We start from the raw sequence: 20,751 nt of genomic DNA, 5'->3' as shown, positions 1-20,751 counted from the left end.
AACATCACGTTTAACTTTTTTTAATTTTGTTTATATATATTTGAAATCAAATTAAAAAAAAAGGCATCAACAACGATAGCTTTTCCAGAATTTGAAACGCGCCTCAAATGACATAGTCGAGACACAAACCATGCATATTTGCTGCAGCTACAAAGTATGCAGCACTTTCAACGAGAAAATGTTAAGTTTGAACTTGTTAGGAATTTTTCTGCAGCCACAAAGTATGCAGCACAGTCAACTAACAGCGTCTTTCGACGACATAATGTTAAGTTTTATACTGTTATGGAATTTCGTTAAAGCCACAAAGTTTACAGCTAAATAACAGCGTCTTTCAACGAGAAAATGTTAAGTTTTATACAAACAGAAGAGAGGGCAGAAAGCGTTAAGTCGCACTGTTATGATTTTGATTTGAATAAAGAATTGTCGCATTAACTCACAGAATACGAAAATGAACAAACCATATCTTTAAACGATGCTTGAAGCTGCCACATAATTCCTATCACTTATCTATAAAACAAGTTATTTACAACAGTGAATTCCACACGGAAGGGTCAAAATTTTCAAAAAAAAGAATCACAAAACATGTGGAAAGAAGCCATAGTTTCTAAGCCATATGAAGTTTGAAAATTCGGTCCAACATTACAAAAAAAAAAAAAAACAATTATAACAACGAAGCAACAGAAAGTTACGAACTCCTTAAACTAACTGTGGAACCTTCAATAGCCAATATATCTGATTCTAGAATGTATAAATACTGATACCGATTCAGTTGATCATATTTTCGGTTCAAATAATGTTTTAATGTCTTAGTTCCTCTCTCTATGATCTAAAAAGTACGTATATCTGTATTAAAAAAATACAAAAAAAAAAAAAACAGAAACAAAAAATCGTATTCGATGTATTATTGTCCACAGAAGGCGATCCTTTTACGCATTACGCACACCACGCAGCTCCTTGTCGGCCTTCTTGAGGGTCACGAAATTGTTGAGCTGCTTGACACGCAATTTAGACCAAATCATAAAGTTGTTGAGTCCCAGAATCTGTGCCGCATGCAGAGCTGCCGACTCAGGATATAGGACTGTGGCACAGCCGAGGCCGGAGGGGACATTCAAACTGGACCAGACATCGACCTGCATGTTGTCCGATTTGACGGGCGGACAGTTGATAACCGGATATGTAGTGCTGCCCGATAATACCAGACCCAGGCCATTGGAGCGACCAGCAACAGCCACAAATATGAGATTGTTGAGCACAGACTCGTATTCGCGGACAATGCGCAGCGTCTCTTCTGGTCCCTTGTGGGCGGATGACACACGAAGCTCGACATTCAGTCCCAGTGAACGGCAACTGGTGGCAATTTTCTCGCTGTGCGACACATCGGAGGCACTGCCCATAAGCACAACGACCAGATGATCCTTGCGTGGCAAAATGTCGGCAAATTGATCGGCGACCCAAATAAAATTACGCTTCACTGTGTCCAAATCGGAGGCGCTGACGGCGGTCAGATTACGATAGACCTGCTTGTCCACCATCAGACGCTTATCACCAGCCGGCCAAAGACGCCACGAGTCCGAATCTATGATGTCTGCTAGCAATATATTGCCATCGGCATCGACCCCGAATTCCACCTTCATGTCGATAAGGGCACAGTTTTTGGTCTGCCAGGCCCGTTCAAGGATCTCGAAGACGAGCAGTGTGGTGCGACGCATAATGTCCAGTTCGTCCTGGCCTGAAAGCGATGGCAAGTCAGAGCTGGTTGGGAATCGTTACGATAACGGCTTACCTATTAGGAGGCCATTGAGTTGAAATTTAGCTGCAAGTATTTGCTCATCGCTCCATTGTGGATCGTGATTGGCATCGTCTTTATAGAATGTCTCCTGCTTGGGCGGTGAGAATCTTTCGGAGGCAGAGAGAGAGGGAGAGCATTGAGAATACAAGTCAATGGAAGTCAGCAACTTTATCAGTTGCTGACCTTGCCAGAGCGCATCAAATGCATCTTAATTTGTTGTTTACCACAGCAACTGCAGTCGGGGATCGTGTAAAATAATAATCGGCGCTTCGGCCACTGACAGTTCAGTTCCATGTGTTATTGATAATACCAACAAACAACAAATAACGTCAGATAACCCCCGCGGCACCTGCTGCGCGTGTTACTTACTAACCTGTAGCCCTCGGGTACGCCGGCGTTGCGTTTCAAGAACGAACCGGTCGCCAGCCGTCTGGTTACCCACTCAATGGGTATCATTTCACATTTGCGAGCTATGAACGCCTTGGCACCACACTGCTTCACATAGGCGGTACGCACACCTACATAGAAGATACACAAAACAGAGATCATTCAGTTGTTGGTTTCGTCTAAACGAAGTTTCACGAAGTTCACATACCCTAGCCCATCTACCTAAGAATATCAATTGAAGGGATGCGAATGCAGCTGATATTTCTTCAAATCGGAACTAGACTTTTGTAGCACATCTTTGGGTCCAGCCCCTTCTTTATAACGTCTACAAAAATATAGCCTTTTCTTATCTTAGATCTAAAGATTAGAGATTTTGAATGAAGATCTAAGCTTTAGTTGCCTACCTTTCGCCTAACTCTTCTTTATAACATTCAAATAAGGCTGTGCTTGTATAAGCTTATATTCAGAAATAGTCTCCCTTTTTTTTATAGCATACCCCGAAACTTACAATTAACGCCTAACAATGTCATATGTTTATAAATATATTTGAGATAACAAATTGTAGACTAGACTTTTTTTTTTAACTCTTACATATTACTTAGTATAACGTTGGTTGGTTCAGAAATAAATATAGTATGTATTTCTTATATAAGGTTTTGTGGGAGTTCCAATAACAAATATATTCCGATTTAATAAACATTTCATTTTATCATTCTATATCTACATGTTCCTGAGACTACATTGTAATGCTGGTTATAGGGATGGACTAAACTTGGATTCAATTGCTAACTTACTGAAGTATTGAGCATGACCTTGTAATATAGTATATTTATATTCATGGCATATTCTATTTATTTAACTCAGCTGAGATGCAGTTATCTTGCATACTCTTGAAACTGTTCAACAAACACTTTTTCAAGATAAAAGACCCATCATAGCTGAAATTAATACTCGATTAATTGAATTCCATTCCAAGACTATACTTTATTTCATTAATTACAGAAGTTTCCTTTTATGATAATCCACCTTTTTTAAATCGCATACCAATGCCTTATCGGAAAAAAGCACGATTCTTAAACTCTCTCCACTTATTTTCAAGATTCGAACTAATTGAAGCACAATTTTAGAAGTGCAACCAAGTGGTAATCATTGTTTACTTTCTAGAAAAGCTTTTCAGATAGTTTGACAGCTGAATGGGTCTGGTAGGCCCAAAATTCCTACAATGTCTTAAACAGCATTACACTTAGTCTGAGGCCGATGCTGTTGCCGCTGCATTCCTCTATTGAATCTGTCCCGCCCCCTTTTTGGTACTCACCCGCTTCGTTCAAGAGACGAAAGACGAGGCCATTGGTGGTATTGGAAATTTTTGCCTTGCCCTCCAAATCGTGCGCCTTAACACCATCGCCGGCGGTAATGCGATCCTTGCTGAGCAGCAAACAGAGGCCGGGGTGTTCGGGCAGGTCGTAAACCTGCTTGGTTTTACCTTCGATCGTAACTTCGCCCAATTTGTAGCCCTCAACTGTGCGGGGATAGCATGAAATGGGAGAATGGGGTGGGAAGATGGTACATTTTCCAATATTCTGTTGTTTTTATTATTGTTGCACTTACTCGATGTAGCCATTGTGTTTGTTTTAATTTGCTTTTTCGTTAACTTTTATGGATTTGTGCTTAAAATCAAACACGTGTTCGGCTTTGTGCTCACAATTCGCGTGTCTGCGCCAAAGTCTCGTTCGAAGCCGTCTGCGAACGTCGAGCGGAGTTCGCGACTCTTTATGTTTCTTTCGGTTGTGCTCGGTTGCTCAGAACTGGTTTCTTATCGCTCAACACAAATATTCACACACACACACACACAGCACTCGTGTTGGCGATGGTATACAGATTTCTAGGTATCGCCGTTATTGCTCCCCAAACCCAAACCATTGAATGTTGAATTCAAACGAACAAAGTATTTGAGCAGAATTTGTTGGCTCATCAATTATAGATCTACTTTCGTTGTGATTTGTTCGTTTGTAAGCTCAAAGAAACAATTCATTGACTAATTTAATTGCAGTAAAAAACAAATTGATTTAATTGTTCCCAAACGAAATGAACGAGTGATCAATATAAGCGAGTAGATCTAACGACAGACAATTCAAACGTGAGCCACTGAACTAATTCCGCAAACCAGAACTAGAATGGCCCGCCCTATTGCGTAACATATTCTAGTGGCGTTCCCGTAACTGATTTTGATGAAAACATTAACAATACACATTTAACAGTTGATCAACAAAGCCGCATAAATTTGTTACTTTGGGTTGTAAAATAAATTAAACTAATGAGGTAGCGAAATCATTATTTATCTAAAAATAAACATTTTTTTAACAAATAATAAAACTATTCAATATTTTTGTTTGCAAATTTTTTAAAATTATTTTGAATTAATTTTATTAAGCTGTCCTAACGTATTGAATGATTTGATTTTTTAACGCATTATTTCTTTAATATTTAATGTATTTGAAAACTATTTTTTAAGTTTGTTTTTAATTTGAAGTTTTTGAGTTCGAATTGCTTTAGATTGGATTATTAAAACCCGCTTTTTCACATTGTTGACCTTATAAATAAATTTCAAAATTCATATAGGTACATAAAAAACAACACATAAAATGTGCTTAAAATATATTAATTTTTTAATCGTAGACATATTTTAAGCAAATTAAAGAGAATAGAACAGTGTTTTCTAAGTTATTTATGAAGAGAAATGTGAAGAGGGTTATTTTGTAAAAAACATTTGAGAACAAATAAAACAAAGAATATTTAAATAGTAAACAATATAAAAAAATAAAACTCTCTAAAACCCATATACATCTGTATTTATTAAAAGCAAACACTTTAAATAAGAAACAGTACACAATTACTGAGAGTTGTAAAGCGAAGCATTTCTGTTCTACAATTCGTGACGTAGCTGTGCAACGAGGGCGAGCAAAGAGTGCTCTCTGATTGGCGATAACTAAACTATATTTGTACCATATGTGTGTGTGAAAGCATAGCAACGAGTTGGGAGCAAACGAACCAGCGACTGGGCAGCAGGAAAGCGCGTCACCAATTTCATGTAAACAAAAATATTTTTGTTATTACATTTTTTTGTTAGCATGTACAATATCCGCAATTGGAACGCTGCATTTGGAGGGGAACAGAGACAAAGGATGTGTTTTTATTGCAAAATAGAGAAGCCAATTGTAAAATAAATGTTTAAAGATGTCCAACTGGTTTTCTATTCCAAATTGTTTGACATCACGAAATCTATTCTATACGACTGGAATTCGGTTGAAATATGAAAAGCAAGAATTAAAAATTAAAGATTTCGGTTCCAGCTAATATGTTAATAAGTATATTTGTAAATGCAATAATTTCAAACAATAAAAAGTACTTTAAAAAACCAACTCCAGTAGCCATATTGTTCAAACACTCTACTGCCAACCTATTGCTCTTAGAATTGTTAAAAAGTACGATTACCATTTTTCCATATTTCAATTAATTTGTACAAAAAGTGCGATTGATCCCCGAAGCTATGGGGTCTTCTATGCATTCTAGTTTTAATACAAAATATTTCACATTATTTCGATTGGTCTTTGATCGTTGCGTGAGGATTCAATTTCAAGTTTAAGGTGCATAATAAACTGGAAGAATGTTCTTCAATGCTTTTACAATTACTGACAGAATTATGACTGCATTTAAGAATGGGTAAGAGGCTGGTTGTGCTTTCTCTTTTGAATATTCAAAGAGTTATACAAAGGGCAGGCAAAGATAATGAAGTCTGTTTTCTTAGTCCCCACAACTACTGCAGTGTATAATCTGAAGAAAAGAGAATATTATTGCATAAGGAAAAGGGTGAGGGCGAGGTTCATTACCTGGCTGATTTATTTAAGATCAACCACTCAGTCACTTGTGCCTATTAAATTATTTCATGATGGAGCACTCATTAATCAGACGCTGTTCCTAGTCCCTAAAATACTGCTTGCTATTCCATTCCACTGCGTGTAACCGTTTTTAACATTAAATGTTATTTCACTGGCACAAAATACAAGAATATTGACATGCATACTGAAATAGAGTAAGTATGTTCATCTATCCAGCTGAATTTAAATTGTTTATCAAAATCTATCATTATTACGATTTAAGTTCAACAACAAACAAAACAAGCTAGAAAGCCGGTAACAGCTGTTTGCATATATTTGGTGTGGTATCACTGTATCGATATTTAGCCACTAAACATCGAAATTATTCGATGGGTACACATTGTAAGTAGCGTTGATTTCCATTTAAATTTCCATTAGCTTTCCTGCTGGCGCTTTTTATTAAGTTGTCTATTCTAGCAAATCCATTTATAGGCATTTTTATTTTTCCGTAATTTGTACAATTCATTAAATTTTGATAAACTTAAAGGTAAGTTTAGACATTTACTAGTAATTTTAAAATATTTTTAAACGAAAGCATCTTTTCGCTTACATTTTAACATTGTGGTGTGCCATGATGCGGCGAGTATATTAAAAAGTAAAGTTTTGTTTTAATCTCACACTCCAATCGTTTTCGAATTGTGCGCCTTCATATTTAGCTCAGACAACAACCAATTCGGCAAAAGTGCAACACTTGCCCATTGTTATCGTTAGCTTGATAGATAAACGGATGGTATTGCAAATGTATACACCGATTTTAGTTAAAGCATGTGGTCACACTGCAACTGTAGCTGATTGTGTCGCGGTCGCTGCTGGGCGCCGGTAACGGAAATTCACGAATAATTTTTTTTTCGCGCTGTACGTGTTTAAACGGCGTCCGTCGCACGCCACTGCATCAGAACAAAGCAATAGTAAAGGTAATCCCTTTTATTGCAATAGCGAATATAAAGCTAAGCTGTTTAAGTTATTGCACTTTTTTGTGGAAAAAAATTTTCGGCAGGCTTGTTGTTATTATTTGTGTGGCTGCGCGTGTATGTGGGTTGTCTGTGTTTGTGTGTCGGCGACGCCACCAATTGTATTATATTAAAAATAGTTTATTTAATTGTGTGAGCGGTGACGCGATGTTAACGTTGCAACGATGTCGGCAGAAAAAAAACGCAAGGAGAAAAAGGCTATAGCATGACAACAAACACACGCAATTAAGAACAAACAGCAGGCGAAGGCAATACAAAAACTAAAGCCTACAGAAACGCAAACAGCTTGGGACGGGCATAGCGAAGCACAACAACAACCACAACAACGACAAGAACTTTAAAGCAAGAGCAGCCGCTAAAGTTGCACTGAAAACAAAAAAGAAGGAAAGAAAGAAAATTGCCAATTTATGCATTCACATTTCTCTGCTGCTGCTGTATATTGTCTCGTTTTATCTCTGTCACATATTTTTGTTCTTGCTGCCGCCATACGTTTTGTGCATTTTTGCGCTTTGCTACCCTCTTCTTGTTTGCCACCCACCCTCGTACGTGTCTCGCGCGCTCAGCTGAAATTTTCGACCTACCCTGTCGGCTGTTCTTCACATCAGCCGCACTGTTCTTCTGTTTTGTTGTTGTTGCTGTTTATGCTGCTGCTTCTGCTGTCTGCCAAATGTCATTTTAGTGCATGACATACATATACATACATACATACATACACACATACACCCATACACAGATATGGACATGCAACTGTATATGTATGTATGTATGTAAGCTACTGGCCATCGAAAGCGCCTTAAACTGTAGATATGCAAAATTCATTAATAATATACTATGTACCGCAGCTCAAAACCCTTATTGCATTTTAATGTGCAACGACTTTGCGTGCCAAAGCCTTCAACATTATTAATCGAAAGTTAAGAATGAATAATTTAACTAGACTGCCAGCTTTTTAAACGGAAATGCTAATAAAAACGGCATTGTTTTGATATAATGCCAAAAGTATTAATTAATAATATAATATATTATAATTAATAATATTATTAATAAGTACACTTTAAGACTTAACCTTCTTAATTGATTAAATGATTAAATTGTGATTATAATTGCTTAATTTATTCATGCACACTGCTTTAACAACAGACTTGTATTATAAATGAAATATGAGAAGGTCGAGCCACTTCCGTTTAATACAGAAATATGAACTTTGTTGTGGTAGTAGATAAAACTTTTTGAACAACACATAGATAAATAATTGTCATCGATATAGAAATTATATGTTAGGTTCAATGACGATTCTATATCTACAAATAATACGCCTGGATAGTATATTAGGAACAGCAAATGCTTAAAGTTGGCGAGAACATGAAGCTTAAGCTTGGGTGATAAATATAGGGAAAACAAATATTGAAAAACATATTAAGTGTATGCTGGATATACCCAAGATCTAACACAAACTCTTCCAGTCAAAGATGAATGTCTCTAACTCTTATATTCGTAAAGATGAAGACGTTCATATAGACAAATAGTTGGGCATATAGAAATCGACTGAGGTATAGGAATATTCAATAGTGTTGCTAACTCTTCAGCATTGAACATAACTATATCAGCAACTAAAGGAAACTAACATTCCAGCACAGAAACTAGGTTGTTGTAAGAAAGTAATTCTGGAGGGCTTTTAAACTTATGGCCATAACATACACACAAGCACATTCCTGAGGCTGCCGTTCTAGTCTCTTCGTGTGGGCCTCAAGGTGGTATCTTTCGTTGCAATTTTAAAAAAGCATCATAGATGTACGATGTACAGAATAATAATCACAATGCCATGGTTGATTAGATCGCCTTGAATTTGTAAGCCGATGTGATATACCTATATACCCATTTCGATCTAATTTCTTTTACTCTTCCAATGTATAATTATTGCGATAGTAGAAATTGCTGTTATAGAAACGATCAGGCTTTTTTGGATAAAAGGCAACTCGTTGATAAAACCAATGCTTACAAAGTTTCAATCGGAATGTTAAAATATTATTAAAAGGCGATTAATTACATTTGAAAGGGTATATAGCCAGTGTACTTGTATTTAAATTAAAAATATGTCGTATGAGGTCTCGAAATAATAAACAAAAGTCTAACGACCTTCAACTGTCGCTTATTTTCTCTTTATAGCTGTGTTTGAACTAACATTCAGAAGCAGCAGTTATAGCAGATACTCAGAGAAGAGATTTCCGACTATAGTCGCTTTCAAGCTGCATCTGCTGCAGTCGCTGACATTGACGTCGACGTCGCTGCCTTCTTTGACGACGCTGTCGTTAATCGTCGCCGCTGTAGCAGAAGGGAGGAAGCCTCAAAACAACAGAGGCCCGGAAGGCCGCATAATAATATTTGCATATTATTCTCATAATGACTTCGTACATCGAACTGCTGGGATTGTTTGTGCTGCTTATGTTGCCGTTCCTGTACGAGACAAATCACATATTCAGATACTATTTCAAATTTCTGATCTACTATGGCGTCGTGTCCTTCAACTCGATCGTCCTTATACCGGCCTTTCTGACACGACCCTGCGATGTCCGCAATCTGCTGTAAGTACTCAAAGCTCATTATAATAATAATAATGATTATTGTTCAAACAAAATACAATATCTCGATTATAAATCGCATTGACGCACTTGAGCAATCAGTATATATAGACCGCCATATAGAGGTAGTTATCCAATTTGGCGTATCTAAGTCATAATCAATAACCATTAAATGATTACAGTCTGTGCTTTGTTTTCTCTTTTCGTAGTGCTCGAGAAATCGATAAGAATCGTTGGGGGCTGCACTTGTTGTTGCTGCCACATGCGATAATTTGCGGTCATGCCACAATTAAATGCGCGAATTAATTATAGTTGTACAAACTACACCGTAGCCCTAGTTAGTCCCCATTGAGGTAACCTTAATGTGCCCCCAAAGAATTGTTCAGGCAGCTGAAACCAGTATCTCAACTACCACTACTACTACTACTACTACTACTACTACTACTACTACTACTACTACTACTACTACTACTATTACTATTACTACTACTATATCCATGCCATACAGCCCAAATCCTGCTAAAGCACCAATTATATCATTTCTATAGTCATAGTCTTTTTGGGGAACCCATCTACCCATCTTCATTGCTACGGCGAATATTTAACACCTGCCTGCCATATACTACTCAGGCACCTATCAATATTTATACGCTCATTACAAGCCAAGGGGAAACAGTTGCAGGTGCTGTTGGCCGACCTGCAAGTGGCGCCAGAATCGATATTAATGCAGTGGTGCTTAACCCATTTTCAACATCAACTATAGATTAAATCTACATTGCAATAGTCCCCAAAGAAGCATTTACGAATTTGCTTTTAGCAAGATTTGATTTCCTGCGACACAGAAATATAAAATTAATCTACACTTGGACATTTACGTGCATGTTGAGGTTTTTAAGCTCCATTTGTTCAGCCACATCGTGGTTGAAGCATAATTGAAAGTTATCATTAAATTTAATAATTGTCCAACCCGGGACAGGTCTTAAATATAGATTAAAGATTTAGAAATAAAATAAATATGTAGTCAAATCATTTGCAAAAATATTATTTAGTGCATAAACAAAAAAATTTATAAGGTATTTTAGATATTTTCTAATTTGTAAAGATGCCTGTATTAATCAGCTTAAGACTATGTCTAATGGAGATATTTGGAAAACATACCTCTATTATATAAACTATATGTATTTGGATAAATTATTTCTGTGTCAGGTTTATGGCTTAGTTGTCAGTTTTTGAAGCAAATCTGAAGAAATCAAATAGTAATTACTTCTATTACATTGTTGAAATATATATATATATTCATTGGTTTTTTCAGTAACTATTTCTATAAATTGAAGGTATTCTTCTAGACTTCCAGACTTACTAGATATAGTCTTACGATTCAGGAGATTTATGAATGCCTAAACATATGAATAAACTAAACCTACAACTGAAAGACTAGAAGAGTATCTGCCCACAGACTTACAAATGTACATACATATGTACATATGTACGTATAAGATAAAAGGACATCTTCAGTGTTGCGCATCGAATGAATCCAAGAGTGGGTCATTGAAGGGTTAAGGAAGAGGAAGAGGAAGCAGCAGCAGCAGCAGCAGAGGGGGAAGCTAATGCCAAACAAAATGCAGCAATATTTTGCCAATGCCTGCGACAGATTTTGTTTTGTGGGACGGCAACACCGGCTGTCAAGGTCAGTGGGCGCCAATGGTGACGATGACACTGTCTGGCCATATGCTTTAATTATATGGCGGGTGGCTCAGGTGTCAGCTATGCTTGATTGTGTGTGTGTGGGTGTGTGTGTGAGACTCAATCGAAGGACGGCAATAGCAACAACTACAAAAACAACAACAACAATCAATTGCAGACAGTTTCGGTTGAGTCAGCGATGGAAGGAGGGAAAGTGTGTCGTGTGGGGCGTGTGGTGGGCGGATGCTTGGGGGTCTGGCCCTGGGGTGGCCAACTGGCACGTGTCGTGTTTTCAATGCTCCTCGAAAAGAACAACAGAAAATAAAAATCAGCTGCACTGTGTAGCTTGCTTTCTCGCTCTGAGTGTGTTTGTTTGCTTGTGTATTAAAATGATTTGCACGCTAATAACAACACCAAAGACCCGACTGGGGCTCACCCCCTTTTTGTTTCCTTCCCTTTCCTTTCCATTTCTCAGTTAGTTTGCGGCTTGTGTGCACTTGTAATTGGGTTTCCGATTCCCAATGCGACTTTTAAAGTGGTTGAACGGCGCTCGCCGCACAGTGGAGAGCTTTAAACTCTTAATAGACATGTGGTTCCTCACAATTACAATTACAATCACAATCACCATCATCATCGCCATCTCCATCAACATCCTTGTAATTAGCCTAATTGCCAGTAATTAGCCAATTCATGTTTCTTGTTAATGGAGGTATCAGTAAAAAGTAACAATCGATAACTACTTATAAATGAAACTCTGCGATAAGTGGGACACTGTTTCCCATTTATAAATTGATTTCCTACGGCACCATTTAACCATAAATTGTACGCAGTCTCGATTATATCTATAGAAATTCTTATCAGCAGCGCATTTTTCTATTGGGGTATCCATTAAATGACTCAATCGCTTTACAAATATATGCTATATGTACATACATACATACATATGTACATGCCCCAGTTATGTGTGTTTTCAATTGTTTAGCCAGATCGAGCCAGATGCAGTCAGCCTGCAACAGTGGATACTGCAAACCAACAGACAAAAAGGTGATCTTAGATATTCAGAAACTTATTAATCGAGAACATTATATAGGCATTCAAAAGTTATGATTTCGGGATTGTTGCTTGAAAATAAAAAAAATTATGGTTTAAAATATTGCCACTGGTTGATGTAAATAAATGGGAGCATAGATTTAACGATTGATTCTTAAAGATCTAGCAAATATTCTATGGACTGTTCACAGCTGTTTTAAATTCAGAAATATTAAGTAAAATCTATGGGGCCAGGCAGAAAACGTGTTGATGAGAGCTTGCTGGATTAATGGAGCACAGAATAGTGTTGAAAAATACATTATGATGAGGGGGGAATTACATATTTAAAATTTCATGGAAAAAGTTAAAATTAAATAAGTAAACCTGAACTTATATTGTAAAGTTTCTAAAGATCCATATGCCAAGTGACAAGAGATTAATATTCTATAATATTAGAGCGACTTTATTTATTAATCAAGCTAAAACTGATAAATAGGCAAGTATAATAAACTACTCGTCACCCCATTCTCTCTCTTTTTATCTCTCTCCCCAAATCAGTCACGACTTAACACTAAACTTAAAAAATGTTTTGCTGAGAATATAGCTTGCCATAAATACTTTTCTGGAGATATCGCACTGTTCCTATAGCTGTAGTTTTAAAAGTTTTCATTGTTTTAAAATGAGAATAGAAATGTTTTTAGCGATTACATCTGTTAAGTGCTCGATAGGAATGAAAACATGTAGATTGTTGCATTTTTTCCAACTACTGCAGACGTCAACAACCTGCAGGTCGCTCCCCAGCTTGCCTTGTTACTTAAACAATTTACGCTTATGGGACGTGGGACTCATTGACGAGCAAGTTGATAGTAGTTGGTGCTGTTGTTGTTGTTGGTATAGTTGTAGTTCCCACACACACTTAAATATGCATATTCACACATTTGTGCATTTCAATTAAATGCCACAGACGACTTGTCACTCCACTAGCCGGCCAATGCTAGTTACTTGATACGCTTGATAAGCTTCCTCTGCTCCGTTGCCTCCTGATCAGATCAAAGGTTCTATTACGCGTGTGTGTCTGAGAGGGAGAGAGAGAGAGAGAGAGAGAGAGTGGAAAGTAGTGCAATAAATTGAATTTGATTGACAGACCGTTCAGCTAAACCATCCGCTTTTTATCTTAGAATTATTTGTTGCTTTGCGGTTCAGAAAACTGCCACAGAGTACAGTTTGTGTGAAAATGTCGGTATAGACGCGATCAGATTACAACTATGTACTTATGAACGCAGATATTTATTCTTCTTCATTTCTCCACTGTAGTAGTAGCTTATTGCTTGTTGAACTCATATTCAAATCTCGTAAGAACTAGTCTTATACCTTGTAACCGAAGGGCGAAAGCTATACTATATGTCCGTCTGTATGAACATAGTAAACTTTTGAGTAATAACTGCTAGAACACCAAACTTGTAATATAGACTTGTCTTATGCATACACGTGTCAAGCTTATTACAAACTTTATAGTCGTATGTATAATCATTATTTATATTAGCTGTAATAGGAACGATCGGTGGAAACTTTTTCTGTTTTTCAAGATATCTTTCCTTTATAGAGATATTCTAGACATGTTTGAAGGTATTCATAAATGTTTCTTATAATACTACTAATACATCATTTAGCTGCCATAGCAAATACTAAGAAGAACTCTGATCCCTAACGTGTTTAGGAGAGAGTTCTTCCCATCTGAGGGTCCGAAGCTTCGATCTTAGAACGTTCTCTGATGTGCTGAAAACTACTCTACAGCTCAATCTTTCTAACAAGAAAGCCATAAAATGTTAAAGACTTAGAGATCTAGTTGTGAAGTAGAAATTACAGCAACCAAAGAACAGCTATTTCAAGTCCCGCTCGATCATACTTATTTAAAACCGAACACAACAATGGAAGAAGAAAGCTGTTGAAAATTTTCAGGGTGACAAAAGATTTTGCTGCTCCTTTGCTAACAACAATAGTTTTTGGGTCGCGGATGATGAACAATAATGCTTCCTTTAGAACTGTCCATCCCTCAATTGGTCAAGTCGACAAGTAACTCGATTCATCAGTTCTATGTACAATATTCGACAGTTTTCGGTGATTAAATTTTCTTCTGTTATTTGAGATTAAAACTGTGATTAAGTTATTGGAGAACGGCGGAATGATTGACTTGATATTAAAATGCGAGCTTCGTCAGCTGCTGGTGATCGTGAGGCAGTGGAAAGGGGATTGCGGACGTCTTAGAACGTGAACCAAAGTCCTATATATGAGTCATTACAAAAAGAAAAACAAACAAATCCAAACAAACAGAAAGATATGATAATCAAACAAAGACAGGTTAAAAGGCACTATTAAAAGCAAATCAAAGTGAATCAGTTGTATATATTTTCGTCAATATTTGAACATTCTATGTACCGAAGGTGCCCTTCTGTACAAAGACCCCTCTTATATTCCGAGGAAGTGAAGGTAACTTCCACAGTTTTAGTTGTGAATTAATTGATTTTCATTTTGATTATATTAAATGGGAAATAATAGTTTGTAAAACAATTTTCAGTGCTTAGGAAACTTGCCGAAGTAAAAAAAATAGCACTTTCATAAATTACATGAAAAATATGGGCACATAGTACAAAGTGGACTAGACAATTGAGTACATAACTCTGCAGCTTAGGTCAGGTGAGGCCAGAGCAGTGACTGAGGGCAGTAATAACAGTTAAAGCTTAATTACATTGCCACTCATATAAACTGTTGCTCCACATGTTTTCGGAGGGAGCACAGTTCACAGCGCCAAATAAAGTTGTGGAGCCCTCTTTAAGCCCTAATTGAGCTTGGCCCGATGTTGCTAATGTTCGGAAATAGGCTACATAAGTCCGATATAGTGATCTGAATGGACAACTGTATAGCGAAATAAGCTATCAACTATAAATCGAGAAGTAACTTCAATATGTGTTTCCAAAGTAAGTTGGACTTTCTGGAAATATCCATATCCATTAGGTGATGGATCATTACTGATTTAACCTGCTGATTGATGGAAGCCGACTTATCACACAAAAGTAACACTATGTTTGTGCTATCGGTAGAAAAATGACGATCGAAATATAACGTTCTGTTTTAAATTTTTTTCTCAATAAAGACTTATTATATGGTTCATCGGATTATTCTATTAAAAGGGGTTTATGTTACAACTGTGTACACATTGTAAAAGTTTCCTATTCACGATCTTTCAAGTTTATCGGGTCAATTTTAAATTATTAATTAATATTAAATTATTAATTTTCCAAGGTATATGTATCGGAAGAAGCAGACAAAACATGCACCTGTCAGCTTGACATTCCGATTTAACCAATTTGTCGTAAATAGTGAGCAGTGCACGGCGATCTAAGATGGCAATTAATTTGCTCAGCAGTTAACCAATTTAAGCTTTATTTTATTACCAGAGTCTAACTAAATTATCATAATGGAATTATTTAAACCATTCATTTTCTATATTTGCAGCTGGGCAAGCAGCTTCTGCCATCGCATTTCGACGCTTATTGGCCTCCGCTGGGAGTTGCGCGGCAAGGAGCATTTGGAAAAGGATCAGGCCTGCATTATAGTGGCGAATCACCAGAGTTCGCTGGATGTGTTGGGTAAGTGTGTGGTTGGTTAACACATACTACTTGTATATTCTTGGACATACTCACCCACAACCCTTCCATTTGTGATGCAGGCATGTTCGATATTTGGCCCGTGATGAATAAATGCACGGTGGTGGCGAAGCGTGAACTCTTCTATGCGTGGCCGTTTGGTTTGGCTGCTTGGCTGGCCGGCCTCATCTTCATAGATCGGGTGCGCGGTGAGAAAGCGCGTGATACCCTGAATGCGGTGAATCGGCGTATTAAGCAAAAGCGCATAAAGCTGTGGGTGTTCCCAGAGGGGACGCGTCGCAATACTGGAGAGCTGCACCCCTTCAAGAAGGGTGCCTTTCACATGGCCATCGATGAGCAGATACCCATATTGCCTGTAGTATTTAGCTCCTATTGCACATTCCTGAACGATAAGAAAAAGATACTCAATGCTGGACACATTGTGATCACAACGCTGCCTCCAGTTAGTACGAAGGGACTCACCAAGGACGACATTGACACGCTAATGGAGCATGTACGTGGCCAGATGCTGGAGACATTCAAGCAATCATCGGCGGAGACTTTGCAGCGCTATAAGCCGCACAAGACAACGCCGCCAACAACAGTTAATGGTGCTGAGGCAATGGTCGCCGCTGCTTCCGCATCCGGCTATGCGCCGCTGCATGTGAGCGCCTCTTATGAGACATACAAGGCGACGGCCACAAAGGCGACCATGCAATCGCTGAAGACCCTGTAGGTGTTGCTCAGGTGTGTGCTCAGGTCAGCTTTATAGCATGGAAGTGGAAGTGCAAGTGTGCAGCAGATGGATGATATATTGCACGACGCTAGCTTTACAATATTTTAATCTATTCTAACAATTGGCTCGCCTGGCGGTGACTGCATGTACTACGAGCAGCGCCACCAAGCGGCAAAACAAATTGCGACTGTCAAAATTGTATTTTTTTGTTTTTTGTTTTGTATTTGTTTTGTTTTTTTTTTTTTAATTAAGCAACACATACCAAAAACGTGAAAACGCTAAAAATAGAGCATGTAGGTATATTTATATGGACAGCGGCTAAAGATATGGCTAATATAGCAATTAAATCTGATCATATCTGATCTGAAATCATACAAAATACAAATAAATGTTGACGAAAATAGGGAGGGCTGGGGAGAAACATTTTTAACGAATTTTTAACACACAAATGCAAAGCGTCTCTATTACTATTATTATACTAATTATACTTTTTTTCTACACTAAGACTTATCCAAGAATAATTCAGAAATAATCGTATTAAATAATTAGACACAACAACCAACCACGTATTACAAACTTAATATTCTTCAATTAAGTTAATTAATTACGCCATTTTGTATTCAAAATGTGTATTTTCATAGACATTTTCAAACTTGTAATCGCAACTCACATTATAAATGGACGATTTTGGAAATATTGTACAGACTTTGGTTCATCGAAATTCATTATTTTGGATCCCATTGTAATTCCATTGAATTTTTGTTCAATTGGCTAACAACAAGTACGTCTATAGGCAATACTACTATATATATCTTTCTGTTCGAGTGTTCTCTATTGTGTATTATATATTAATGTGTTAACTCTTTAATGTAAATACGAAGAGAGCAGCGGCTTAGTTAAATAACAAATCAAAATAAATAAATAACTTAATATGATATTAATTGTGTATGTGTATTTAACATTTTTGACACATTTTTTGGGGGATGGCAAACTCAGCTCCGGAGGTTTCATTTAATTTGTATCATATGGAGAAGAAGAGAATGTTTAGGATTGTGCTTATGGCAGCTAAATAATAATAGGCATGTAAAGCATATAAAAATAGAGTTTGATTTGGGATTTGTGTCCATAGCTAGTAAGCCTGTGGAGGTTTATTTTAAAATCGTTACCGATCATTTTCACTACTTTCGAGTCCATTTTAACAACAAAACTTAGCTTCCTTTCTGACATGGCTTTGGCTAATGCTTGGTTGGTTAAGAAATCAATCGGTTTATTTAATGATCGCAGTATGCGACTTTAGTTTCATTCTATAACTCGTCAAGAGCAGTTTTAGAAGCGTTGTGAAATTAATAGCCACCAGTATTGTGGCAAGGCCGAACTCACCACAATATTTGTGGGATGCGCGAGCTCACCATCAATAGCAGCGCATAAAAGTATGCAGCATAAAATTTATGGGAAATTAAGGACTGTTTAGACGCTATTTCGCCAGTAGAGAATATTTGATGAGAAAGAAATTTCTTGTATTATCCCAACCAGGAGTTCAATTATTTTATTTATTTTATTCGTTTGCATGCAGATAATAGCATGATATATACTTGTATAATAATATGAAGAAGTCCATCCTCACTTCTGATGTTTGATAATTCTGCCACTGCTTATGGCCCCAGTGCTCCTACAAGCACTGCCACCGAAACTACTACTCTGAAAGGTTTTGGAAAGATATAAAACTATAATGTAGTTTAAATTATTCAAACTAAGATTCTGTATACATTCCTATAAGATCTTCATGAAAAATTGTCGGTACATCATATAAAATATTTAACTTAGTTGTTGATTTTTTTGTAGTTTTTCCAAAGACAAAGTTGAAATATATTCATATCAGGTTTACTTTCGTTTGCTATGGATATTTGAGTCCAGCATTAAGAATTTAATAAGAAATGGTCAGGACTGTAGCAGGGGCAGAATTCGATTACAAATTTTATAAAGCTCTGATTAGTCGCACAAAATTTCTTAATGAGGTCCATAAAATAATACTGAGCAGCTTATAAACAAAATTAATATAATTAAATCATTAACCTTTATCACAATATGGGGGATTTGCAGCTGTTTCCTAATTTTTTATTTATTCATAAAAAAAAACACCATTCGATAATTTAATTGTAGGATTTAAATATGAATTAAATGCAATATTATTTATGTCTGAATATTCATAGCTTCAATATCATTGATGACCAATTGACGATATAGTTGCTAACTATTGGAAATTCTTGTGGTATGTAGAGGACTAAGCTACGGCAATATCATATCACATTTTATGTATCATATAAGATATAGCCTCGTATTGTTGCTCGTAAGTGCGGAACTAAAAAGTTGGGTAGCATTATTTTTAAAATATAAAATGTTATTCTGCTACAGAGAAATACATTTTTACAAATTTTTTATTTGCAATCAAAGATCCTTTCAATCTTCCTGTTGAACACTTCATTGAGAATATTTCTTTGGTCATTTTGTGGTTATTGTTGAGGGGCATAAAATAATACTAAGAGAATATTTTTGAGCTCATAAATTGCATTATGTCTTTATCGTTTAACCATTTATCTTCACCATATAACCATACATCTTGGTTTCTGACTTTTCCCACAGCTCTGTGTTTGTGATTGTCATTGCTAACATAAAATCTTAGAAGTAGGTCGGTTTTAATAAATAAAATTATACACGCTTGTGCTAAATCGAAGTGTTTGAATATTATAGGTTTAATTCTGTGGGGTCCATTAGGAGCATGTGTTGGAAATCAGTTACAGACAAGAGATTTTGGGCTGATCAACTCTTTTGCCCTAAGCCACACACACAAACACACAGACACAGACACACACACAGTACTCACTCACTCACTCGCATGTGTATTGATGGGTTGACTGTTCAATAATAATGCGCTGATGCCATTAATAAAAAAAATTATGGGGCGTTTACAAGAGGTTGTCATGACAGTCGTCTGACATTTATGCAATTTTATGTGCGCCTCTCACAAAGCGACGACCATGGGCGGCCATGGGCTGCACAGAACCCACCCCACAAAACCCTGGTCGGGCAATGACAAGTCTATCAATTTTTCACACACTTATGACGCGCCGATCACGATCACGAACACGATGACGACGACGGTGACGGTGACGAGGAAAGGCTGCAAAAGGAACAACCAGCCAAGAAAGGAAACAGCAACTAAGGTGCTCACATTTTCCAAGCGATTAAAATACATGTCCTACCTTTTCTGTCCTGTCACAACTTGCTAAAGGGTACAGGCCGGGACAGACCTGGGCTGGCTGGCTGACTGGCTGACTGGCTGGCAGGGAGAGGGGCATGCAAAATGTTAGCTTCATTGCACAATTTTCGCGCATATCGAATGGAATAATTTTCACAATTTAGGAAACGTAAACGTCATGAATCGCAAAATGTCTTAAATTACAAATTTTATAACAACTTGAGTTGAGTTGAGTTTGAGGTAAGAGCTGTGTGCGATCGATCCATTGACTGATTGAGGAACCCTTCTAGCCCTTCCATCATCAAGTTTGGTTGCTCTCTTTCCATTTTCCTTATCATAAGTTTGCATCTGTCTCAAATATATGTATGCATATACCTTCACGTATAGTTTATGTAGTCGTGTCGTATTCCAATTGAAATTAACTTCCTAAATGGCAGCGGCATTGCTGGCTAGTTGAAGAGCCACTTAGACCTTAGAGGGAAGAAATCTTATCTTAAGTGTTGATATCGAGTGTTGGCAAAAATAATAAAGAGCGGAAATGTAGCGAAATAAATTAGTCGATATCAATACATCTCCACAAATGCATATTTTCAGAGTTCCACTTCCCATATGAAAGGGAAAATTCCTTCATACAATGCTACTAAAATTGTTTGGGGAAAAATATCAGTGATGAAAATTCCACAAACATGCTTCCATGGCAGCTAACCCTTTTGAGCTAACTAGAAGCAATGCTATTAATGCT

General features: G+C 37.1%; 2 protein-coding genes across 2 annotated transcripts; one reads left to right on the top strand and one right to left on the bottom strand.

Moving 5' to 3' along the window:
* Positions 1 to 764: 764 nt before the first annotated feature.
* LOC115629924 (multifunctional protein ADE2) lies at positions 765 to 3,944 on the bottom strand. The gene is made up of 5 exons (XM_030526529.1): positions 3,785 to 3,944; positions 3,492 to 3,695; positions 2,163 to 2,307; positions 1,784 to 1,896; positions 765 to 1,729 (listed from the first exon to the last, which is right to left on the bottom strand). The coding sequence occupies exons 1-5, from the start codon at positions 3,795 to 3,797 to the stop codon at positions 927 to 929; spliced, it is 1,278 nt and encodes a 425-aa protein (XP_030382389.1). The 5' UTR covers positions 3,798 to 3,944; the 3' UTR covers positions 765 to 926.
* A 2,970-nt stretch (positions 3,945 to 6,914) lies between these two features.
* LOC115629927 (1-acyl-sn-glycerol-3-phosphate acyltransferase alpha) lies at positions 6,915 to 17,688 on the top strand. The gene is made up of 4 exons (XM_030526532.1): positions 6,915 to 7,025; positions 9,249 to 9,664; positions 15,887 to 16,020; positions 16,101 to 17,688. The coding sequence occupies exons 2-4, from the start codon at positions 9,483 to 9,485 to the stop codon at positions 16,751 to 16,753; spliced, it is 969 nt and encodes a 322-aa protein (XP_030382392.1). The 5' UTR covers positions 6,915 to 7,025; positions 9,249 to 9,482; the 3' UTR covers positions 16,754 to 17,688.
* The last annotated feature ends 3,063 nt before the right edge of the window (positions 17,689 to 20,751 follow it).

Source organism: Scaptodrosophila lebanonensis, unplaced genomic scaffold, assembly GCF_003285725.1.
Source record: "Scaptodrosophila lebanonensis strain 11010-0011.00,11010-0021.00 unplaced genomic scaffold, SlebRS2 tig00000171-arrow-arrow-pilon, whole genome shotgun sequence".
Lineage (NCBI taxonomy): Eukaryota > Metazoa > Arthropoda > Insecta > Diptera > Drosophilidae > Scaptodrosophila > Scaptodrosophila lebanonensis.
Note: the sequence above shows the minus strand (reverse complement) of the source record. Positions and strands in the feature narration are given on the sequence as shown.

Excerpts from the sequence above, each read along its gene's own strand:
- LOC115629924 (XM_030526529.1), bottom strand. Across the intron at positions 2,308-3,491 it reads TCGTCTCTTGAACGAAGCGG|GTGTGCGTACCGCCTATGTG; the intron begins GTGAGTACCAAA and ends TCTTCTATGTAG. Across the intron at positions 1,897-2,162 it reads GGCGTACCCGAGGGCTACAG|ATTCTCACCGCCCAAGCAGG; the intron begins GTTAGTAAGTAA and ends TGCCTCCGAAAG.
- LOC115629927 (XM_030526532.1), top strand. The coding sequence starts at position 9,483 with ATGACTTCGTACATCGAACTGCTGGGATTGTTTGTGCTGCTTATGTTG. Across the intron at positions 9,665-15,886 it reads TGCGATGTCCGCAATCTGCT|CTGGGCAAGCAGCTTCTGCC; the intron begins GTAAGTACTCAA and ends CTATATTTGCAG. Across the intron at positions 16,021-16,100 it reads GAGTTCGCTGGATGTGTTGG|GCATGTTCGATATTTGGCCC; the intron begins GTAAGTGTGTGG and ends TTTGTGATGCAG.